At 40.6% G+C, this 25,752-nt stretch overlaps 1 protein-coding gene across 2 annotated transcripts; it reads right to left on the reverse strand.

Annotated features, from left to right (window-relative positions):
- Positions 1-39: 39 nt before the first annotated feature.
- On the reverse strand, positions 40-22,138 carry SMAD5 (SMAD family member 5). Of its 2 annotated transcripts, none has more exons than XM_064724893.1 (7): positions 22,003-22,138; positions 12,022-12,554; positions 10,536-10,787; positions 9,255-9,374; positions 8,404-8,625; positions 5,709-5,965; positions 40-4,808 (listed from the first exon to the last, which is right to left on the reverse strand). In XM_064724893.1, the coding sequence occupies exons 2-7, from the start codon at positions 12,422-12,424 to the stop codon at positions 4,665-4,667; spliced, it is 1,398 nt and encodes a 465-aa protein (XP_064580963.1). In that variant the 5' UTR covers positions 12,425-12,554; positions 22,003-22,138; the 3' UTR covers positions 40-4,664. The 2 variants fall into 2 exon arrangements, with proteins under 2 accessions (XP_064580963.1, XP_064580962.1); XM_064724892.1 differs by having other exon boundaries at positions 12,022-12,636.
- Positions 22,139-25,752: the final 3,614 nt, after the last annotated feature.

Consider the following 25,752-nt stretch of genomic DNA (forward strand, 5'->3'; position numbering starts at 1 on the left):
TACAGAGGAAGGAAATCAGAAGAATCTGTGGGGTTTTTGTTTTGTTTATTGAAATATGAGCAGCAGTATGCAAAAAATATCTTTAAAAACATAACATAGCAAAACCTAGTAATTTTAAAATTAACAAAATAAAAAGATGTTTAGAGTTAAATGAAAAAACCTCATTGCTAGAACTGTGTTTTCTACAATGTAAACAAAAGCATAAAGGTTATGCTTGCAACAAACACAGAAGCAGGTTTATGGAGCAGCACAAGAAAGCAACATTATATTGTAATCTGATGGTTTGGTCTATTGATTTGAATTCAGAATGGGAAACCCTCCTCAACAGAAACTTCACAACTCCAGAAGAAAGTTAGTCACATGTTTGTCATTTGAAGCAAAACATTTAGAAAATGGTTTGGTTTTGTGTTTGGTTTTTGTTTGTTTCTTTGCCTTTCCAGAAACCATTACCAGCACTTTGAGCAAGTAAGTAAAACAATATCCTGAAAAAGTGACTATTTCAGACTAGTGAGGAAGCCTGACACATTTCAATGTCCTCTAGAGTTAGACTGCAAGAATCCAAGTTAATCTTACACCCAAGAATTGACAACTTTCACATTTTAATACTGTGGGGGAAAAAAAAAAATCATTGCTTCAAGCAAAACTAAAAGAATTCCAACATTTTAAATAATTCTATCCTGAATTGTAACACCTGGGCTGTTTCATCATTCTTTTGCCTGTTGGGCTGTTCTGTCAGATTTGTCTCTCACTGGTCAGTCATGCTAGGTGGTTTTATTTTGGTCCTGTAGATTCTATAACCCAGTGTCAGCCCCTCATGCCTAATGCAGTTGATGAGTGTGACACACAAGGCAGTGCCTGGCTGCCAGCAAGGCCCAGGTGTGTAAGGAACGCCAGCCAAGCTGCTGCCTTATCTCAGGGGCTGTAAAAGCACTGCCAGGAAAGCCTCCAGGATAAGCCTGCTCCAGGCTCTCTGCTGGTACTGCCAAAGCTGTCAACAGTGCTGGGGCTGGTGCAAAGCAGGAGGCCCAGAAAGAAGAAAATACACTACAAGAGCCAAATGAGTTTTTACAGAGGAGTAACACTCAGTCTAAGCTGGGCTACACTGGAAATGCTCCATGCACCACTCCCACACCACTGGCTGAGTCCATCTCCCCATCCCTCTCTCCAGGCCAAGGGGTGATTTCTGCAGGGTGCTGTACCAGGAGCAGCACTCCCTGCTCTGGTGACACTTCACACTGTTGGCACCAAACAACTTTCTATCCAATCTAGCCATGCACCCAGATCTGAATATTGTATCAGCAGCACAGATGAACAAAACAGGATTAGCAACACCATGAACCAATAGCACACAAAATCTGCTAACCAGAAAGCTCCCAAAAAGCCCTACTAGGAAAAAACACAGACAAATCTGACTGGGTTTGCTCCTGCAAGCCTGCCCTGCCAAAACCAGCAGTCACAAGGATATCCCAGCACTGCAGCCATTGCAGTTCCAGAATATGCACACAAGCAGAAAAATGCCAGAGCACTTCAGTACTTAATGACAGCATCAGAAGTGGGTTAACTGGATATTATTGCAGAAATTATGGTTCAGTGCATGGGTAGCCAATCTAACCACAATACTAGCACTAAACACCAGCTCTGGCTCACAGCACCCACTGCAGCACCCATTCTTGAGTCATTCAGTTGGCCACATAGAAGCATACAAGTGAACAGAGAGAAGCCAGGTGAAAAACATTTTGGATAAAGTAAAATCTTGTACCTACAACTGCAATCTTTCCTTAATTCAATGTGCCATGTCATTTATTACATAAGCTAGTCAAGAAATATAATATTCTGTAGTGTTAAATATACATATTCAGCAGCTTGACAAACGTCAGACCCCAAGAAGAAAATAGAAGCAGGATCCTGTGGCCAACTGACTTGGCATCTTATTCAATCAAAAGAACTGTCTGTGGGTTGCAGCTCCAAAGAATGAAAGGGAAGAAACCAAAGCTAAGTGGCAGATAAATGTTACTCCCCTTCTCCTGAAGATGCACTCATCTGTTTTCAAACATACTTGAGAAACTGTTTAAAAAAACAAAACAAAACACAAAAAACCAAAACAGTAATACAGAAATTCCTGTACAAGAGAACATTAGGGTTCTGCAGAAGTGTTACAGTTTATTCCTTTAAGGCAATTCATAAAAAACATTTTAATGACACATAAACAATTTTTATCCTCTAAGATCATTTGTTACTTAGGTACCATATGATGCACAATTTCCACATTTGAGGAGAAACTGTCATTCAACAGAAGACACAGGAACTTGTTTAAAAAATAATTTTCTCAGGATTGCAGTAATTAACTGCAACACATTTTTAATAAGTATTTGCATAATAGTTTTCAGCCTCTCCTCCAAACACTGAACCCTTTTCTGAAAAGGTGTTCAGGAAAGAGAAAAAGCAAGGTGAGTTTAAAAAATATAATAAGGTCTTTCTGCATGCAAAATTTTGTATATAATTCACTTCTAATTATCTTAACATGTTTCTCTCAGCCTCTTTTTTATTATATAAAGGACAGAAATATGCATATGCTATGTAATTGATTTTAGTGTTCAGTACAGCGTTTAAATTCTCTACTTTGCCAAATGCAAACATCATTAAGTTCAACCAAGCCAAGTGCAAGGATCCAGCAATCCCAGACACAGCTACAGGCTGGGCAGAGAGCAGCCCTGCAGAGAATGACTGGGGGGTGATGGCTGCTGAAAAGCTCACCATGAGCTGGCACTGAGCACTCACAGCCCAGAAAACCACCAGAATCCTGGGCTGCATGCCAAGGAATTGGGCAGCAGGGGGAGGGAGGGCACTGCCCCCTCTGCTCTGCCCTTGTCAGACCCCACCTGCAGTGCTGAGCACAGCTCTGGGCCCCCAGTGTAAGAAGGATGTGGAACTCCTGGAGCAAGTCCTGAGGTCACAATTCTGCTAAAAGCACTGGAGCACCTTCCCCTGAAGAGAGAGGCTGAAAAAGTTGAGGCTGTTCAGCCTGGAGAAGAAAGGTTGAGTGGAGACCTCATGGGAACCTTCCAGCATCTGAAGGGGCTACAGGGCAGCTGGAGAGGGACTCTTTGTCTAGAACTGTAGTGACAGGACAAGGAGTAACAGGTCCAAACTGAAAGAGGCCAGAAGAAATTCTGTACTGTGAGGCTGGTAAGGCACTGGCACAGGCTGCCCAGAGAGGCTGTGAATGCCCCCAAGCCTGGCAGTGTTCAAAGCCAGGTTGGAGAAGGGCTGGAGCAGCCTGGTCTGGTGGGAGGCATCCCTGCCCATGGAGAGAGGGGGTGGAACTGGGAGATCTTTAAGGTCCCTTCCAACCCTTAACATTCTGTGATTCTTTAGATGTGAGAGAGAAATTCCATTGCCATATTAACACAGTCCTTCAATCCCATAAAGATGCCACAGCTACAAGTCTTCTGATTGAAGCCCTGCCATCAGGGACAGGATCAAGAGCACAGTTTTATGCAGGCTACAAAGAAGTGATTACTTTTGGTCATTACCAAGAGGTCTGAATTAAATTACATGATCTGGAAGTAAAAGCTTCTGCATTCAGTTACTCATTTGCTAAGCCACTCACAGTCTTCAAAGAGACTCAAACTCATACTTGAAAGTGAATTAAATACAGTGTAATCACTAATACTGCATAGTGTCTACTGAGAGACTAAAAAGGCCTAACACAGATCAATTCCAGACAGGTAAAATAAACAGCTAGAACACCAAAAAGAAAACAAAAACTTATTCCTTCCAAAAAGTAGTAAGCACTGCCATTTACAAATAGTAGTGTTTATGTTAAAATAGAGAAAGGTACCTAAAAAGAAATAGCCTTGGCAACCAAATCCAAACGGCATGAGTGTAAATCAAAGCAAAACAAGAATCACTACTCCAGAACCGTGCAGGATGTTTACCTTGGATCAATTACTACTTTAAATGGTGGTTAAAAGAGATATTACAAAACCAAAGTGGGAAAAGGCTAAGAACTGCTATTCTGCATTAATATACAATGTGTTTATGACAGCATTTTCCAATAGAAAATACAAGTGTTTTTACACCACTCCAATATTTGTAAAAAGTATATTTCATGTGTACATTAAAAAAAAAAATCACATTGTTCAATCTGAGGCAAATTAGCCATAATAAAGTCTAATTTTGCTTATGACAGATGTCAACCTTAAGATGTTAAAACACTAAGCTAAAAATACAGCTTGCAAGCTGGAGCTGCACATGTTCAAACAGTTTCATTAAAACACATTAAAAAAATCCCAAATTATGATATGTATTTATTTTCTGAAGTCAGTCTTCATTAATTCTTGTCCCTACAGGACAAAAAGACTTTCCAGTTAAGACATTTGTCTGTTTAAGTTTTAAGGGGAAGAAGGGGAAAAGTGTTCTGAATTTTTCAATAGACTATTTTTTCCCTTAGGGCTCAACTGTCACTTAAGCATCACAAGAACAATTTGAAATGTAAAACTGATTAGCTATACACAATGGAATTGGTCACAAAGGGATCTTAAAAAAAAAAAAAAAGTTAAATCATAAGATCCATTCTCCATATAGCTCACAGTATCCACTGGAAGTTTCTCTAGAATTAGAATAAGTTCACTAAAAATAAGGCTGAAGGTGGAATTGCAGCACTATGAAACAGATGAGATGGGATTAAGAGGAGAACCCATTTGTGTAAGTACTTTATCCAGCCACTGGAGGGGCCCATGAAGATGAATTTCTATCCAGCACGGGGTGCTCGTGACATCCTGCCGGTGATATTCAGCTCCCCAGCCCTGGAAAATGAACAAAAGGGTACTGAGCAATTTGAGGACATGCTTGTCTTTTAAAATATCTACCAACAAGAAACAGGAAATCATGATCTCAAGATACTTATCTGAAGGTAATTCCCAATCTAGTCACACTGATCTAAAGGAACAAACCTGAGGCTGGGAAGGAGCAGGAGGGAAGCTGCACCGGGAATCCTGAATCAAGTCCTGCATGCTGCACCTCCTGAGGATGACTCCTGGCCATGGCCACATCTCTCTTCTCTTTCAACCTCCTGCTCCCTCTCCTCCACACTCTCAAACTGAGCTTTATTTGTCATAACTGACAAAACCAATGAGACATCTTTTGGACAAGATGCAAACAAAACACCTGGAAAGCCCAAGTTTGGACTCCACACTAAACCTGAGACAGACAACATCTTGATTAAACAATGCTCAGGAAACACTCCTGTTACAATAACAGCACACCTTGACTTCAGGAACTCAAATCATGTCTTTTTTCCATATCCAGGGATTTTTTTAAACTAATAATCAATTTGAAGAAGCTAAAAATTTTCTTCAATAATTTTGCTTCTTTCTACTCCCATTCTTTTAGTGGACTTGTTATTCACTTTACTCCTTTAAATTTAGACCTTGAACTTAAATCTCCTTTAACAAAATTACAGCAACCACAATGAATAAATTCCTGTCCTGAATACTAAAATAACTGAATACACAGCCAACACTCAATATAGAATCTGTGCTTTTCCTTTCTTGCATTGATTTCCTTCTCTCTCAGTTAATCACTTTAAATATACTTATAATTGAAAAGAACCCCATCAGGCCAGAACAGCTTTGCTACAGTGCTAATGGAATTACTGCTAAATACCCAAACCCACAATAAACTTAAATACTCTCAGAATAATTTACCTTTACAAAACTCATTCGAATGGTGCACATTTTGGTGAGCTCATAGACTGCTTCAAATCCATGATTGACAGACTGAGCTAGAAGCTGAGCAAACTCCTGATTGTTAAAAATCTTCAGGCTGCATCCACTGGGAATCTTGCATACAGTTGTTGGATGAAAGCCATGGTGGTAGTTGCAGTTCCTGCTCTGTACAAATATGCTGCTATCACTTAAACACTCAGCATAGACTTCTCCACCAACATAGTAGAGATGGACTCCTTGAAAACAAAGATAAGAACATTTCAGATTACTTTGTTGTCTCTGATTTTGAGGTGGTTATCTTAAATTCTATTTTATTGGAGGGAAAAAGAGAGTAAATTTCTGCCTGAGGAGGTTTTCAGGAAAGCTTTTGCTTGCATTATAACACACTGTCTCATTTCAACACAGCAGGCTCGTGATACACCAGCCACTAGATGTCCTTCTCTGATCAATTACAGAATAGAATGAAAAAATTACTGCCACATGTCAACTGTTATTTCAAGCTATTTTTCTAAAGAATTTATGTGAATTTATTATTAAAACCCCAGTTTTATACAGCTGGCAGCTTCTGCCTATGCCAAGTAGAACAGAAATAGGTGTGTCCTGGGAGAAGGGTCAGTGATGGGACATGAATGAGAAAGAACATCCACAGTCTGCTCTGATTTTCAGTACATTTTATCAAGCTGAAGGACAGGTAAGTCCAACTAGCTGCTCCACTTAATTGCCATCAGGGTTTACAGACCTTAACATCAACAAAGCACCCAGATTTATCACATCTGTTTGTGTTCGGCTGTGCACGTTTTGAAGTCTATACAACATTATTATTGACTAAAAATTAATATACAAAAGCTGCCCATCCCTTCAGCACTCAAACTCAGGTGCTCCCAGCTGCTTCACTGAGACCCCTGCCTTCCCTCCCCTATCCCAGTTTTCCAGGCTTTGTTTAAGCCTTCCCTGCAATACCCTGAGAATGCACTAAGGACCATCCCGTGATGTGCCAGAGGAGGCTGCAGCAAGTCAGCAGATGCAAGTTAATCTTTCAGACAGCAGCCACTGTTGTGAGCAGTGCTAGACCCACTTGGGACTAAGGTAGGAGGGAGGTTGCAGAGGAATTGTTGGCTTCAACAACTGCAAGCAGCTGTCAGAGAATCTGGGGTGGGCAAGACTGCATTTTCACAACACAACCCTATTTATTTAAAAAGACAGTGAGCACTTGCCAGCTACAGTAAAAGAACTTAGCACACAGGATTGGGTGGCTCTAAGGAGGCAAAACCTCAAGACCTTTCAAGCAAAAGCCTTAAATAAACAGTATTTTATCTCTAAATAACCTTAATTGTTGTCAGAAGAGTCACCATAAAGCAAAGCTTAAGTTCAATAATTACTATTAGAGATGCAGCCATTTTAAAGCTCATTACTATTCTACAATATGATGATGGGTCCTGGTTACACTTCTGACCTTAGGCAGATGCACAAGATTTCTCTGCCAATACCACTAAAAGGGGTGAGCCAAAACAAAAGAGCCTCACAAACCACCCACGCCCCACAAATCACTTGCTTTCCCTTATAATATTATTTATAAATTTTTTTTGGACAACTGCAACGCAGGGCCAAATTTCCAACAGACACAAACAGAACTTCTGGTCTCCAAATTATCTGCAAAATTTTGTCATATTTATAGTTATTTCTAATTAAAAGATTGTTATGGGAAAGGATGAACTTTCATCAATCAAAACTCAAGACCAACTTTACCAAATGCTCTTAGGTGGTAGAAAGGCTTCTAAACATGTGCAAGAGAAACAGGGCTCTCTTCTAAGGACTGAGTTAATCGCAAAAAAAAAAAAAAATTCAGAAAAAGTGTTCTACAATTTAAGATAATCCAGGCACATTCCATCAAAGATGAAAACAGTGCATCTCTATGTACTATCAGCCAAAACAGCAGAGGAAAACTAGAAGATCTTGCAAAACCTGCTGTCTCCAGGAATCCCTCCCACACACATCCACGCCCCATGGATTCACTCAGACAAATGAGCCCTTGCAGTTTTGCATTAGCACTTCAAAGTCCTGCTGCCAACTCACCAAGATATTTGAACATACTGTAGACAGAAGGTAATACCTTACAACAACAAAACAAAAAAAAATCTCTGACATACTGCAAAGGTGTATGCAGAATTTAAGAAGTAGATATAATGTGGAGTATCAGGACATATCCTGCTATGTTTCTTGGTGCTGAAACACAGATCACTACATTTACCCTAACAAGCAAGCCCCAGTGGCAATCTAGTTTGGTAAGGAAGGGGTAATATTTAGTCTTTTTAATTAATGACAAAGAAAAATGCATGCAATTCCTGACTAATTAGAATCAAACCATGCCTAAGTTGCTTTCTGATACTGGAGAGGTAGATAATGTATCACATCTCAGATTACCTCTAGCATTCTCATCTGAGAATTATCACTGCTGCAGTGTAGAGAAATAAAACCAAGGACTTGGTTCGTAAGACAAACTCAGCTTTACCTCTGCCATAAGACAAACCCAGCTTTACCTCTGCCATGAGACAAACCCAACTTTACCTTTGCCAGACAAACCCAGCTTTACCTCTGCCATAAGACAAACCCAACTTTACCTCTGCCATAAGACAAACCCAGCTTTACCTTTGCCATAAGACAAACCCAGCTTTACCTTTGCCAATGTGCCGCCGAGTGTTCTCGATCGTTGAGTTGCGATTAACGTTGGAGAGCAAACCTAAGCAGAACCTGTTCTTGTTATTGGAGGGATCTGTAAAGCCATCTACTAAGACACTTGTGGAAGATGCATGGAAAGCCTCCCCAACACGGTTATTTAACTCATAATACACAATGGAACACCAGTGTTTGGGTTCTTCATAGGCAACGGGCTGAACATCTGAAAAGCAAATGGAAGGAACAGTTTAGGGAAGAGTTAAAACACTGAAGCTACAACTGTCAAGCAGACCTTCCAAAACACCAAGCTAAGTAAAATCAGAGTAAACAATTATGATGGGCAAGAAGTGTCCTGATTATAACCTTAAAGATTTTCACCTTTGTGCATTTTAGCTGGCCTGTTGATTTTATTGTTTTTTTCCAATTCTAATCCTGATATTAAACAAAAACAACCTTACACATACAGAACAGACTATATGATAAGAGGTAAAACATGACTCTTCTGCTCATTTTAAAAATATCTGTTATAACTGGTATTTTGGGACTCAATTTTCAGAGCTAAATGTTATTCCAGCAACAGACAAAGGCAGCAGAAAAGAAATTTTAAAAAAATTTCAATTCACTGTAAGCAACATTATGCACCTGAGGCTTTGAAAGGAAAAGATGAAAATAAAAATAAGCAAGGTAAGTTTAATTTCTTAATTATGTCTCTTATAGCCCAAGTAAGGGCCCAGGAGGACTGCTTCCACCCATCAGCAAGATTTATTGGCCCATCTTAAGTTATTCCTTCAGTTTGGTCATGAGTTGCAAGACACTAAACTAAGTAATTTTACACCAGACTACACAACTTACCTCTGGTAGATATATTTGGCATGATCTGAGGGATCATTGTATTGCTTGTGTCCATAGACTGTGAATTATCCTGCCCCATTTGTTCATCAGGGGGCATATATGCAGGAGGTGGAGTATCAGCTACAAACATGAAAAAAATAAGAGTAAACTTCAACAAGTTAGAGTATTTATTTATACATTCTACAGTTGTAAACATACAAAAATATTCCCAAACAAGATGTTAAAAAATTTGGCCTCATTTTCAAAGAAATCTGAACACAGCCATCTGCCTTTACAGTAAACTCCTTCAATAGCTGAAATTTCACCTATGGAACCAATAACAAGATTGGAAACTTGAAAAAAAAATAAGAGATGCTCTTTTTTCTTTCTTTCTTTAATACCTGCACTCCTGCATTTGGGCTTGATGACTCTGCTTTCCCCTTTTTGTCACACAAACATGACCTTTCTTGCCTACTCTCTTCTCAGTGTTCAAAAACAAAGCAGTAGAAGAAATAACTATTTGCTTAGTGTAACAAAGGCCTAGAAGAGTTTGGGGGATTTGCTGCTCCTGCAGGCTGAGTTCATTACAGAGGTGTGCATCTGTTTTCTTCCATCAGCACAGCACTCAGTGTGGCAACACCCCACTGAGCCCCATAAATGCATCCACCCCAGTGATGCCAGTACTTGGCCAACACAGGTACTCTCAGACTGGGACACTTCTGGGGAACTGAGCAACCAGATTAAAAAGATTAGGCCACTGAGCTAGTGGAAAAATAAAATCTTTACTAAATTCCTGGCTGTATAAACCGCCCCAATAATCAGACAGAATCAGTAAGACTTCTTTCCTTTGTCCCTATGAATTGTTTTTTCTCTGTTTTCCAACTCAGTTAAACAGAATCTGTTTAATGCAATCTGTTCTCAACAAAAATGTTACTTTTTTCCAGTTAAACACCTTATTTTACATGTTTTTATTCAGTGAAAGACATCAGTAAACTTCCTGTTCAGCATCCTGCATTTGCTTTCTTTTCATTGCTAATTCTTCTTCTAAAGTATGGATTAGTTATTCTGTAGTGAAGCTGTGCAAAAAAAACTCACCAGTATTACATCCATGACAAAAAACAGTTGGAAAAATAAAACTGTAACAATTTACTCTGACCAGTGACAAACCTAGGAAATAAATCCCATAAAATGCAAAAGAAAAAGCCATTTATGGCAAACACCACGAATGCCTGAGGTCACGGGTCACAACAACATGTGACATTTCAGTGATTTTTACTGAACTGCCATTCAGGCTGCACTCACCTGGCAGCTGAAAGGGACTGGATGGCCCAGAGCTGGCTGGGGAGCTCGGGTAAGTGCTGCTGGCTGGAGAAGGGGGGTAGGGGCTGTTTGGTGAGATGGAGAATGGAGTGCTGTTGGGCTGCTGGAAGGAGTCCGGAAACGTCGCGTTGTGAGGCATGTGCGGCTCGTTGTGGCTCAGGTTCCTGAACTGAACTAGCAGACTGTGCTGGGGGTTGAATTCACTATGTCTAGGCACTAACACTGGAGGTAGAACTGCAAAAAACAAACAAATCCCAAATGCATTTAGGTTAAAACCTGAGATATAAGGTAAGAGATACAAATACTCTGCTCATCATGATAATTTCAACTCTAGCTGGGGTGGAAAGAGGAGAAGGGGATGAATCTGGCATGCCTTTGCCCCATCCTCTCTCCTTTATTTTTTACATCATTGTTAATGAAAGATTCAAACTTTACTCTTGCAAGAATCACAAAAAAACACACACATTTCACACAACTCAAAGATGACCTTTTTAAAAAAAATAATAAACCAAACCAGGCTACATGTGGCACATACTGAAACACTGATGCAGAAGTGCAAAACTTACATCTGCACACGTTAGCAAATCAGAGAAAATGAGAATACAGTCTCTATTACTACAGTCAAACTATACAGTTACATATTGTCCTTTCCACTGATGAGAAACAAAATCTGCACTGCCATATCTTTTAACTTCAGCACTGGAGTCTGAAATTCCAGTGCTACAGCAGTGCACTTGAGCACTACAGTCAATGCAGTAGAGTTACAACCACTCTGGGGAGCAAGGGAAGCAACTCCTCACCACACTGTCCAGAGCAACTTTCTTCATCTCTCCCACTGCAATCCCAATCCTCCTCACCTTTCCCACAGCACATTTTAAGAGCAGGCTCCTCACCTGACACACACCTGACACATACCTTCCTCTAACTGATCACATCTCCTGCTTCTATTCATCTCTGCTGTCTCCTAACTGGAAGTCATGTGGGGAACTCTACCACCCGAGAATTTTATTAATTTTATTTTTCATCTCCTCAGTTCATGTCACACATTGATTAAACAGCAAGCTCCTGAAAGGCAGCCACCTTTCAAGGACTGAGATTTTGAAACAAGTTTCTCCAGTTGCAAGGACTGAGATTTTGAAACAAGCTTCTCAAAGAAAGTGAATCTGAAAGAACACATCACTGCTTTCTATTTCACAACAAAGGAGAAGTTTGCTACTAACTTTAAGAAGTCTGTGAGTAAAAGGTGATTAATCCCAAAGAAAACAGTTTGGACCATTAGTACAGAATGGACCACACACCTCCCCAAAACCCCACCAGTAATGTGCACTTTGAACATTCCTCTCCCAAACTGCCTCATACACCACTTTCAATTGGTTGTACAGTACCAGAGGAGGAGGAGGATGGAGTGAATATTAAGTGGTTACCAAAGATTCTGTTCAGTTTTTCAGACAGTAACTTTCAAACATACCTGGGCTCTCCACCCTCTTGTAGTGGTATGGATTGATGCAGACTTCCTTTTGTTTGGATCCAAAAGGAAATTCACAAATATCCAAGGGCTTCAGCTCGTGGTGGCTCTGCAGATCCGGCCAGCGCCACACACGGCAGTAGATGACGTGGGGAAGGCCCTTCCTGTGAGACACCTGCAGCCGCCCATCCAAGGAGCGGGGGATTGTAACGCACTTGCTGGGCTGCCCTGGGCTGCTCAAGGCCTTCTCCAGTTCTTCCATAGCACCCTTTTTCTTTTTCAGCTTTTTCACCAAAGCATCAACAGCTTTTTCTGCCCATTTTTCCTCTTCATCTCCTTGTTTCCAGCCCAACAGACGCTTTACAGCTGGGCTAGTAAAGGAGAACAAACTGGCCATTGACGTCATTTGACACAAGTCTTCAAAAAGTTTGTTGGGTTTTGTCTGTTGGGTTTTTTGTCAACTAATTTGTTTTTTTCCAAATAAATGTCAGTTTACACCCAAAGCACTTATTGCAGCTGATGAGCCGTGTTATTTCCTGGAGGATGACAAATGAACATAGAGATGTCAGTGATGAAGCCTTCGAATCAAAAACGATGATGGATTCCTCCAATTTAGTTCTAGTAAAAAAATAATTGAACAAGGAATTAGTAAACAAGTAAAGGCTGTGGTAAATAAAACAAAAGGCATATATGAGAACACTTCCTGTTTCAACCCCAGCATTGCACCTGACTTTGTTTCAAAACAAAATCCCAGCAGTACTATGTACACTTTAAAAAAGTGATCAGTCCCCAAAGCTTGCACTGCTGATTAGTGGGAAAAAGGACCATCAAGGGATGATGGTCAGTAGAGACAGCACAACTCCCATTAACACTCCTTAAATTGATTATTTTCTCTCAGAAGATAAGCTTGAGGAATGTGCTTTAAAAATAACAATATATCCCTGTCATGGTGCTGTGTTAAAAGACTAAATTTGCTATGAACAGGGAAGAGGCAGGCTGGAACCACCAGTTCCAAGGCCAATACTGCATGGAAACACTCAGCTTCTCAAATGGATCTTTATTTCCAAAAAGGAAAAAAAAACCCTAAAGCATCTGCTTTTTCTTGAGCTCTAATTAGTGACCCCATGTTTCTGAGAATATGAAAAGAAATTAGGAAGAAACTGCAGACAAAGAAAACAAAGCACAATTAAAAGAAAACCCAATAAAAAGCACAAACCAAACCTTCTCCAGCCACCCAGAGAGGTGGTCAACCTTTTTTTAGCTGTAGCTAATTTTGTGCTGCACTTCCTTATATCTTTTAAGAAGAGTATTTGAAGAGCTGGATATTTTTAGCCTTGGCAAAAAAAAAAAATTGTTTTCTTCTCCCCAGAAAAAAGAAGGGGGGAAAATACATGGTGGAGTAAGCATTAGAAATGTGACCTTTACTACAAAGTGCCTCGGAAAGGAGAGGAGCAGAACAACTGGCTCATGAATGGTGTTTTACCACTCACCAGCCCTAATGCAAATCCTCCCCCCAGCAATTTAAGGAGTACCGATGACAAGAGGAAATGATGTGCTGTGGCAACGAACTGATAAGAACTTGTAAAATCCCTTGTGAATACTAAATAAGCAAGTATAGACAATGAGCAGCTGGCAAAAAGCAAGAGCAGAGCTAAGAGAAAGGATGTCAATAACAAAAGATGCTTCCTCTCTTGCTACAGAGACTGCCAAACAACATTGTCTCTCCACTTTTGATAAACCACGGTGAATTAGAACACCTACCCCAGCCCAAGACACCAAATCTGCACATAAGAGAAAAAGGGGGTGGGGGGAGCAAAATGTTAAATATCTCTGTGCTGGTTCTCTTAGACTGCTACCTTTAATCACAAAGATCTTTTTTCCTCCCATCTTTGATAAACTAAAAGTCATCTGATAAGGCTTTTTAAGTGTCTGGGCACATTAACAGGCTCACTCAGGCACTTGGACAGATCCTTCTATGTAACAAAACCATGTGCTAAGCACCAGCAGCCAAAGCTACAGCAAACATCCCCAGGCAAGGCATTCATGTCCCAAGTGTAACCATCCCATATTTTCTACTATGGAGTTAGAGGGTGAGGAAAGCAGGGAACAACCCAAGGACACCTGGTGTTCCTTTACAGGAAAAAAATCAATTTATTTCATGTAGTAGCTTAATCCCGTTGGTACTTCTTTGATTATTCAACTTTGTTTCAGTAATATGGAAAAAAATCGGAAAAGCAAAACAAACAGTAAAACTGTTTGGAAGTCTTTCTTCCTACAGCTCTCATAAAAAAACAAAATGGAAAAAAAAGAAGAGAGAATAGAAATCTCCCACTGCTTCAGTAACTCCCTAGAAGAAGGTATTGAGAAAAAACTAAAGGAAAAACTCAAATAATTACGTGTCACCTGTTTTCTTCAGAAATATCACCATGTCTGCACTTTCAGACTAATTTAGATCCCTTGGACTATTACACATGAGAATCTTTGCACCCTTCAAAGTAACAGGAAATACATAAAGGGAAATAAACTTGGCCAGGAACTCAGACTGAATTTTTTCTTTTACTGAGGATAAAAGTTTACTGTTTCAAAAAGTAAAAGCTGTTTATGGTTGCAACTAACTTACTTTCAAGCCTTGCATACATTCAATAGCTGCAAGATCAGCAACTGCTCACACCCCTAGAAAAGGAAATGAACCCACCTAGAATCTCAGACCAGAGACAATTAAAATGTTCTATTTTTGCTTTCAGCTATGCTTTCAAAGAATCTTACGCATCATCAAGGCAGAAGATGCACTGGAAACTCCTCTAGTTAAGTTGAGCTCAAAGGAGATCTTAACAAACATCCCCTGATCTATCCCATTACAGGAGCCCCATCTGTACTAAGAAACCAAATTCAAAGACCTACAGTTCTATGCTATGATCATGTAAAATTTCATTTTGTTTTTTATTATTTTGAACATAATGGATAGACTAGGAAAGATACTTTATTTGTTTTATACAATTCCAACATCATTTACCCACAAGCACACTCATGGAATAAACAAGCTCACTAAAAGGAAAGGAAGTTGGAACAGTTCTACTAAGATATTTTACAGTAATTAGTATTTGAAGAGCAAGTGGCAAGGGAATTATGATAAATGACTGTCCTAAAAGCTATCATTTTAGAAATAATCTGCTCACAGTAAGTAACATAATTAACTCTAAAAACTTTACATTTGAAGGCCCATAATAAAAGCAATGCCTGGTAAAACAAGTATTTCAGAAGCATCAGAACAGATCAAACTGTTCTGATCAACAGATTTGATCAAAACTGCTTGAGCTTCTTCAAAAAAAGTGTCCACATCCATGCTTGTAACTCTAACCACTGAAAAATGAGATGTTGAAGTCCTTAATACCATCCACTGTAACTCTATTTTGGCCACTTATGAGCTTTAAACACTCTCCAACAGAAGTATTTGAACCTGTTCAAGAAAATCAAGGGCAAGAAAGGAAATGCAACAAAATACTAATAGGCTTTGAGAAGTAAAAATGACACTGAATTTATCCCATTGCACACCTGCCCAAAGTTCATTCTGGATGGCAAAACACTGAAGGTTTACAGCTTTTGCCTTTCTTAAGAAAACAAGGCAGAGTTAAAAAGGTTCATGAATCATGAGCTGGCTTCATGAGCTATTTAAGGCCACAAAGCTGTAGGTCCAGGTATTTAAGTAGAAACCAAACATTTCTATGTAGAAATCACAATTCATGCAGGGTTTTTAGATTTCTGAATGTGTGGCATAAACCACATTTAGAACATTTACTTGCATTTGCTGTAATTTCAGCATCTAACTCATGAAAGGTTGCTAAGTAATCCTGACATCTGCCAGGAACAGCTTCCCCAGATCATCTGTACTTACAATCAATTTCTTCTGAGGCTTAAAAGCCCAAGTTATGAGCTGTGATTGCAGTACCACAGAGCATCACTGAACTCTGAATACAGAAACAAATGCTTTTAAAAGTGACATTTTTCATTCAGTGGTGCACAAATTACTCCTATTGCTGCACCTCTAGACACAGCTGGTAACAACTTTCACGGGGAAAAAAGCTTGCTTAAATTTCCTTAAGAGGCAGAGGGTCTATTATGCATTACCTTCTTTTATTAAATAACTTTTCAGCTGAATTACAAGAGAATATCAACTGAAAACCACACTGTTACATTAAAAAAGCTACAAACACTCTTTTAGGAGGAGTGTAATGAATTACATGGAGTAGCATGAGGGGGCTTTTAAAGGGCAAGTATAAAAGGAAGTAATCGTTGCATCAAAATTAGACTTTGGGGCATGCATTATTTATACTTTAAAAGTTCTTGTTAATGACTACAGCAAATGGAAGGAAACTAGTTGGGTGAACAGGTCCATTGTTTGAATCCCCTCCTTAATACTTCATCCAGCCAGATATAAACAAATTCGCCAACAACAGAACCTATATTTCATTTATGCAGATGGGAGAACTCTATCACCTTCAAAAATACTGAGCAACTTGACTTCCCTTTATCAATTCTTGTGAAATTTCCTTAGCCTGCTCCATCAAACTGGCAATTTCAGTAGGTCCATTTGATGCCATACCAAGGAATCTCCTTCTGGCTAAAAGGACCTGAGAAAGAGTCACTGCAGAACAGAAAATAACATTAAATATGGTGAACCTATTTTCATGAGATGCATTTTGTGTGTAATGTATTCTCCAATTGATTCCAAACTAATTTCCCAGCTGCAAAATCTAGGTTTGAAGTACCATTAACCAAGCAAACCATCATCCCAAACAGCAGGGCAGTGAATGATGCTTTCACATGCACAAGAATAAAATGGGTAAAACCATTTTAAAATGGGTAAAACCAATGACCCTCATCCCTTCCTACAGCCAGCACTAAGGCTGTGTTCAAATGTACAAGCACTATTCTCTTCCCACTCATTTACTTGTTTGCAAATTCAGGAAGCCTCCTGCAGCATCATACCCAATGTGAAACAAGGAACTTCACTGCTGATGATTAGAAGCTGTTTTGAGACTCAACTTCATACAATAAACAAAGCACCACTTATAAGCAGCAGCACAACTGGGAGTTCATTAGAGCTGCTGCAGATCTGCAGTTAAAGCTGTTCTGCAGTCAGCCCTTGTGCTCAACTTTATTGCCCTTCAAACTCAGAAATTCTCAAGTATTTTGACTCCATACACACATTAACATACATATGCATACAGAAGGCTCAGAAACTCAACTGCAGTAGTATATTAGTGTGTTATGCTATATACACAGATCAATACTTTCTTTAAAACTACAACCTCACACATCATTTCACTTGGTTTTATTAAAATCCTTCTTTCCTTATAAATTTCCTGACAGGAACTGTGCAGGATTGTGCTTGAGTTTTACTATCATTTTCCCAAGCTCACATTGTAGCCCAGCACACAGTCCCATGCAATGGCACATATTAAGTCTTTTCTTTAAACCAAACACAGGAGAAATGTTAGTTCCACAGTTTCTCCATACACATCAAGCACAGAACAAATCCTAAGATGACACTGTGGTTAAAAAACTTGTTCAATGAACTTGAAGGGCCTGCATCCTTCAAACCATTGCCACAACCTCTCCACAGAAAAGATTTCTCCTCAATTACCCTGTGCAACATCTCAGCCACAAGGAATACCACCAATGAAAAAACTTCTTTTGCCTCTTGTCCCCGTAAGTTTAAGTAAAAGATGAAAGAGCTTTTATAAATTATATCAAAAAGGAACTTGTGGTATTTTCATGAGAACTGGCATCCAGCTGACCAAAATCTACGGTAAGTGCTTCTACCCTAGCACTTGATTTCTTGCTTCAAGCATGCCTTGTAAGGCAATATAATCTAACTGATAATATATGTAAACAAGAAGAGAAAAGAACTATCTGGTATCTTCAAAACTTTTACTAACCGTGACTGCCCTGCAAACAGAAAAATCTACTGACAATTGCTGACAAGGCTGTCTCACACAATACTTTTGCTTTTAATTTCCACATCTGTACACCATGTAACATAGTTTAAAAAAATGCTGGAGCATTTAGCTCTGTCAGCTGAGAAGTATTTAACCAGCACACTCTTATAAAAAATCTAACAAACTCTGAGGCCAAGCACAAGCAGCAAGTAATAGAATGTACATGGAAGATTTAACTCAGATAGCAAAGTGATGCTTCTGCTCCTTCCTAAAGTTTTCTCAAAAAATAGTAGCAGTGATAATGATTTATACCACAAAAGAGGTCCAGGCAAAGAGATCACTAAGAGAGCTCCACTGCATTTCCAAAGCATCCTTATTTCCATCTGATGTCAATAAAAGCTCAGAAAAATTATAATTGAAGAACAGAATTTGTTCTGCATCATGGCAAAATTTGAATTTAACTCTGATACAGGGGAAGGGAGAGGGAGGGAGAAAACACCAAAACTTGCTATGCCTAAAATGGTCTATTTCTCTAAGTATCCACATTTACAACAAAAAAATTCAATGCTCCCATGGCCCTGGTCTCTGCAGCTGCACTAATTACTGAGCAATTAGCTTATGTAGAAATTCTAAAAACTGTAATTTCCATCTTAGAACCAACACCTGTCTTCCTTAAGCGTTTTATCACAACTGTACGTTTTCTCACTTTTCTGTTTCAGCTAACTGGCACTTTCCAGCAGAAGCATTATGCAACAGCATACAGCCCTGAAACTGCCTCCTGTTTTTAAGGCTATTTAAGATCTACTCTAACCAAAGCAGATAACTACAACTTACAATCCATTTCTTAATTAAAATTCCAGAGAAAAGCACTGCTACATTTCACTACATGAAAACAAAGGCCTATGCCTCCATTGGTAGGTTGGACATGGACAAGCAAGTGGGTGATTAGGAATGACCTCAGTACTACACTTGGAAACAAAAATGGGAAAATAAAGGGCATCTTGTGCTTTTCACAAACCCTAAAGTATGCTAAAAAATTAACAAGCTGGACAAAGCCTTCTAAAAATGTAAATGCTCATGGGCAAGACCTTCATTAGAGACCAAGATTCTAAATACTATGAGTTGGCAACAGAAAGTATAACCTGGAAAATGGGCCAGCCAAAAAGCTTTAAAAGAAGACAAAAAATAAAGATGTATATGTGTGTGTGTGTGTATACACTTCATTCCAACTGAATTGCATTAAGCCTGTGACAAGTTTACAAAAGCTACAGGATTGGAGGGAACACTTGACAATAGTAATTCAGCAAGTTTTTTTTCTCCCCTCGCACAGAATGAATGAATGGCAAAGTATTCTAAATTTGTCAGTTTGTGACATCCACTGACCCAGAATTCAGAGACACTACTTCATAGTTGGTGTATCAGTAGCAGGGACTCTGACAAAGATCCTCTGTCAAGGATGACAGTGCTGGCAGCACAAGCTTGGTGGTAGGTCAGTGGGGATAGGGACTTGGCAGGCAGCGCCCTGCACCGCGCCAACCCACGCTGGTCAAGCGCGCCCCAGCGCCAGCCAAACTCCTCTACGTGGTCACAGGAACACGGCTGAAAAGGCTTCCAGAAAACAGGGCAGGAACTTGCACTGTGACTAATGATAACGGCAAAAGTGTTAAATTACTGCTCAGCTTGCTTTTAATGAGCTGCTTATCGTTAGCCGTGAAGATATCTCAAGTGCACTCAGCTCACACAAGAATAAATCTTCTCATTTTGAACACGAGCTGCTTACCTGTTATTAAAAAAAATCAGTAAAGATCTTTAAAGAAATATTAACAGATTAAAATAAAATTCATTCCACCAAATCTAACAGAGACATTTGAAGAAACTTGCACTTTTAATTAAAAAAACCCAAACAAACATGAATATAACCAGCAAGGCCTTAACTGGAAGGAAGGGAAGACACAGGATTGCACAGAATTGCCACAGGAGTATTTCTGCAGGTATGTAATTCAGCCAAGAGCAATAAAAGAGTTCCTAGCACTTTTCTAAGACATCTATAAAGAAAATAGAGGACAGTTTTCTGCAATTAAATGTGTCCTCCAAAGTATTAAAGATCACAACATAATTTGCAAAGAACATTCAAATAAACCCAAAAAGTTCCTTAACTGAGCATGAGCATTCCATCTTGGAAGACATTTTTTCCAGCTCAAATAATATTCTGTGATCATAAAAACTCTGCACAGATCACCGACTCCAGGTGCAAGATTAAAAATCTGACTTCCAACAAGTACAAAATAGTACAGGGTCAACAATTACAGCTGTTCCTTCAAGTTCCATTAGAGGTTAAAACTACAAACCTCAAAAAAAACCCCAAAAAACCACCCACCACAGCTGTACACAGCAGCACACCCTGTTGTGATCTTTTGTCACCAATAGAAAGAAATGAGGAAACCTCTCTTCCTTCTTTTCCATTTGCCAGCCCCATCATGATTGTCCATCTGGGCTTCCACCTGGAAAGTCCTCTTCAGAAAAAGAGAAAATTCCTATCTCACGTGGATGCCCTCCACATTTGAAAGGAAAAGAAAGGTTTGAAAAAGGTAGGTATCGCAGTAAGCACGTGGTTTCTTGGGGTTTTATTTTGCAGAAATAAGTGGCATTAGTCACTTAGCTGCAATTTCAAGGCCAAGTGAACAAAATTATAATATCAGAGGTAAGAGTAAACCACTATCAAACGGTAGGGATTAAGACATTAAATCCAACACAGACAGGGCACTCTCAAAAGTTACAACACACTAATTATGAAACATCTTCAATTAAGTTATTTGCTGCTTCTATTAACTTCCACTACCACTAGCTGCCAACTTCATAAAGCATTACAGGTTTTGATGAGCACAGGCACATGCCTGCAAGTGTTTGCACCTTTTTCTTTACTCCAGTCAAACTGTGATTCCTCAGAGGACCAGGAAGATATTTTGAGCAGAACTTCTGTAACTGACACACACAATGAACTACGCTCATTTCAGTTTTCATTCTTTTTAAAGCCACCCATGGAAGGCTAATTATCTGAAATTAACCAAGGAATGAAAACAGCATGAGATTTCATCTAAACCCATCATACACTGACAATCTAATTTCCCGTGACAGACAAAACTTTGCTGATGCAAATTCTGACAGTTATTCCTTGGAGGTTTTGTTACAGCAGTGAGCCCAAGTGATTCACTGCATGGAATTTCTAAATCCCTACCTATTCTACCAAGAGACTCAACAACTATTATTGAACCTATTCAATAATACATTCAACACTACTGCTGAATCAGTTCTTCCCTATCTCACTTTCCTGCGAAATATCACTCAATCACCTTACGGTCACATTAGAAACCCCACAACTGGAACAAAGCACAGATCATTTGATTTCCAGTCTTGTGCTTTTAACCGCAAGAGCATATTTCCTCTATTAAATTTACAACCCGCAGAAGACAAAAATTGCCATTCTAAATCACCGAAGCTGTGCATCTGTTGTGAGGCAGCTGTCAGGGCTACACGCGAGGAAGGCCAAGGTGGACAAGTGTGAGTTTGTGATCGCTGTGTGTTTGTGTGTGTGTGTGTGAGCCCGCACATCGCCTCCCGCCTCTTCACCACCGCCTGCAAACGTGTTGTTGCTCTCCCCTCGCTCTCTCAGGCCTGACTCCAGTTAAGAGAGTCCTCGAATCCTCCCCAAAAAACAAAAAACCCGGAAAAATCCAAACAACAAAAATAAGACACAACCCTCTCGAGCCTCTGCCGCGCCCGGCGGTGCCCGCTCCCGTACCGGCACCACGCGTGTCCCGCGGGCGGCCCCGCGCTCTCCTCTCCCTCCCGGGGCTGCTCCTTCCCCCGCAGGCCGCTCCCCGTGCCCTCCCGCCCCGCTGTAACCCCCGGTGTCACCGCGGGCCCGCCCGAGGCCTCGGCCCCGTCTCCCCCCGCTCCCCCACGGCCGCCCGGAACCCGACTCGCAGCGCCGCGACCCCGCGGCCCGCAACCTCCCCGCCCCAACCATCCCGCCGCCCCGACCCACCCGGCGCGAAGCAGGCGGCCTCCCCGGGGCGGGTGTCCGTGAGGCGCCGGCTGGGCCGCGGCCGCCGCTGCTGCTGCAGCGAAACTTTGCCGGGGGAGGCGGCGGGACGGGAGCGGCGGCGGGGCCGGCGGGGCCAGCGCCGGGACCCGGATGTGCGCGGGGCGGGGCCGCGCGCGCGCCACGGCGGCGGCGGGAGGAAGCGGGAAAAGGGCCGGGCCCGGCCCGAGTGCGTGTGGGAAGGGGCTCTGTGGGGAATTGGCCCCGCGCTGTGAAAAGGAGCGAAATAAATGGAAATAATGAATCAGTGAATAAGTGTGCGGGGTTCGGTGAACAGAAAGTAACGTGCCGCGTAACGGAGCGGTACAAAAGGCCCCGAAGGTCCCGCTGCGATGGCGGGCGCTGCTGGGGCCGAGGGCCGGCACTCTCCCGCAGTGCCGTGCGCTGCTGCCCTGGGCACCGGGCTGTCCTCACAGAGCCACCGGCTCACCTGGGCTGCAAAAGTGCTGGAGGTCACCGAGCCCAACCTCTGACCAACACCGCCGTGCCAACCAGACCATGGCACTGAGGGACACGCTCAGTCTGTCCTGGAACACTGCAGGAACAGAAATTCCACCTGACTGGGCAGCCCCCTGCAATGTCTGAGCACCGTTTCTGTGAAGAAATTCCTCCTTATGCCCAAGCTGAACCTCCCCTGGTGCAGCTTAAGACTGTGTCGTCTTGTCTTGTCACTGCCCAGGAGCACAGCTTGGCTCCTACCTGGCTACAACCTTCTTCTGAGGTGTTGTAGAGAGTGGGATGGTCCCCCCAGCCTCATCTTTGGGTGTTAGCCACAATGTCCTGGGGCAGTTGAGGTTCTTCAGGGGGCTGTGTCTCTGAGTAAATTACTAAGATGCCCAGTGAAGCTTCAAGAAAATGTGTCAGCGCGGTTAAGGATGGCTCTAGAAAGGGTTGCACAGATGAAGATTTTCCTACTGTGTATAATGCCACTATGGGACAGACTCTTGCTGTCCTCATTGTGTGACACGGACGTGAGCACTGCTGCCTCAAAGCTGCTTTTGGACTGCACCGAAGAAAAATTCAGAGAGTTATTGGGCCAGAAACATGTCCAGTGTGGCACAGCAATGTCTGACCTTGGTTAAGCATACTGCAGGCACAAGTGTTTCTTGTCATTTTTAACTGAGTGAATTATTAGATATGAGGGTATTTTAAGGAAGAATGAGCAATGAGTGCAAGGCTGACCCACGCTCAACTCTGCTCTTCAGGACCAGGTGGAACCATTCACCACAAACTATTGTTGAAGTCTGAACTCCAATGACTTTGAAAAATTAACTTTATATGGGCAATAGGAATGTCCACAATTAGAGGAAAGTATTTCACACTTCACTCACTTCACAACACAAAGGCTGCTTTCCTCAGAGGCTGATCAAGACCAGCTTCAGACATACTACTGAACCAAGCTAAATCCTTGTCTGATAACTACAGAAATTCCTACAGAGAGTTTCTTCCTATGGTCAAAAAAAATTGTGTAGGAACAGATATTTGTCGCAAACCCAACACTTGTAGATAAATTTGTGTGTCTGTTGTAGAACATGTAACTACAGTTAGAAATCTGGCATGCCAATTGTATCTGGCATGCCAACTGAATCTTGCTATCAGATTCCTTTTGGAAAAAAAATAGAAGCATGCAAATGTAGTTGAAAGTGATTCTATAAACGTATAAAAATACATATATAATTAAGTTACAAAGAAGCCACATGAAATCCTGTGTTTAATTTATGTCACTTAAAGGTAAAATATCTACCAGAAAGAAAAAAGAAATCAAGAAAAAGCAATGTAAAGTTCATAGAAATAGGGAAAAATATCAAATGAGCTGAGATGAAATTTCAATTTCACGTATATTTGAGCTTTGAAGAAATTTTCTTCTGGTTCAAAACTACATGGCTCTTGGATGTAAACAGAAGTTCTTTAGAAGTCAATTAATAGCCCAACAGGATATCTCTACTAAAGTTCACGACAGCAGTGAAGGAGCAATGCTTTGGTGTAATTTAGTCCCAGAACAGAGCTAACCTTTGGGGACTCCTCTGTATCTCTGCACCAGCAATTGTTCTGCTTTGGCCAGGCAGTCCAAAATATGGGACAAAAAATAAAACAATAACTGTTGGCTTTTTTCCAAATCTTTTGTGTAACTTAATTAATAAACCAAGTAACAAACAACGAATTGGCAGCAGGCATTTTAGGTGTTGTTCATGTGCCAACCATCATGTCTCTGGAAAACAATATGTTCTCCTCTGTTGAGGAGTTACAAAACACTTGTATAGTGCTGGGTGAATCTACATCACAGAGCTCCAATGCACTTCCTACTGTGAAGCCTTCAGGGCTCCAGGGATGAGGGAAGCTGAAGGTGTGCATGCAAGAGTGTGGGGAAGACAAGGAAAACTCTAAGATTTCCAAAATTAAGTTTTCCTAAAAATTTAAAACTGGCAATGGAGACATGTCTGCTTGCAGCACACCCTTCTCAGAAAAAGAGTGATTTTTAAGCATAATGCAAAGGCTATTTTGGAGTGGTAGCAAGGAATATGATAATTGGTCTGAGAAGTAGGTTTCCTTTTTTTTTCAATGCCATTTTGTCATAGACTAATGTTGAACGGGTAACCCCCAAATGTCTGAAGTCAAATTATCTCTTTGATAATTGATGAGACTGATAAAATACAAAACAAGTGACATTTGCTATCTGATGATTCAAGTCTGTGTGCCCTTAAGGCCACAGGAAATTTAACATCACTTTCACCTATTCATACATGGTTTCCATCATTTGGATCTCTAGTTAGTGCCACATTCCAGTGGGTCCACTCTAATAACATATCAAGTTCAATAAAAGGACAACAACGAGATTCAAAGCACCCTGGACACATTTTCCAGAAATCATGTGATTTCACAAATTCCTGAATTTCACAACTCATGGAGCCATCGATCCTATTTTATCACTGTCAAACCCAGATTTTCCAGCACACAGACATGCAGCTGTGTTAATCCAAGGAAAAACAACTACCTAACCTCTCCCTTACCTGAATGTTTTAAAAATTAAATTATGTTAAATTCTGCAGAGACTACTACACATGTTTATACTTTGGGTCCTGCCTTCTAAAGTCAGCTGAAGTACTAATACCTGTCTGATTCCTTTTGTGCTTAGGCTAATGGCAAAGAGGGCAGAAAAGCACCTTCCCATAAGGCTGAGTTACAGTAGGTGAGAGATAACCTCAAAGTCCGATCAAAGTACAAAACAACCAACAGGAAAACTCCCTACAGCTATCAGGCCTTCTGTGGTTGAGAAGTGTGAAGTTCTAGAACTGTCTTAAATTCCATTGTTTTCATTTTACTCTCCAGATATGGAATACTATTCCTATATTTCTTAATGAAATTTTTATTTGGTTAGAAGTGAATTAGTATGAAAATCAAATAGATGGTTTGCATTATAAGGAAATAGTCTTGAAAAAAAGTTGCTTTATTCATAACTTTGGCCTTCCTGTAATTTCTTAAATGGCTGTATTGTTCAATTTCATTCTCTATCAACTTTCTAAATTGCTGGGGGAAGAAGGTGGAATGTTGTTTAAAAAAGAAAAATAAATATATGTAAACTGTTGCCATGTCTCTACCCACATTAAGCATTTACAAAGCTACTTTATGTTAAAAAAATCCTGTAGTGTGAAAGATGGCTTGGATATTTAAACCAAATCTATCTTAAAAACAGAA

This window comes from Zonotrichia leucophrys, chromosome 13 (assembly GCF_028769735.1).
Source record: "Zonotrichia leucophrys gambelii isolate GWCS_2022_RI chromosome 13, RI_Zleu_2.0, whole genome shotgun sequence".
In the NCBI taxonomy this organism is placed as follows: domain Eukaryota; kingdom Metazoa; phylum Chordata; class Aves; order Passeriformes; family Passerellidae; genus Zonotrichia; species Zonotrichia leucophrys.

Excerpts from the sequence above, each read along its gene's own strand:
- SMAD5 (XM_064724893.1), bottom strand. The coding sequence starts at position 12,424 with ATGACGTCAATGGCCAGTTTGTTCTCCTTTACTAGCCCAGCTGTAAAG. Across the intron at positions 10,788-12,021 it reads CAAGAGGGTGGAGAGCCCAG|TTCTACCTCCAGTGTTAGTG; the intron begins GTATGTTTGAAA and ends TGTTTTTTGCAG. Across the intron at positions 5,966-8,403 it reads TCGGCGGCACATTGGCAAAG|GAGTCCATCTCTACTATGTT; the intron begins GTAAAGCTGGGT and ends TTTGTTTTCAAG.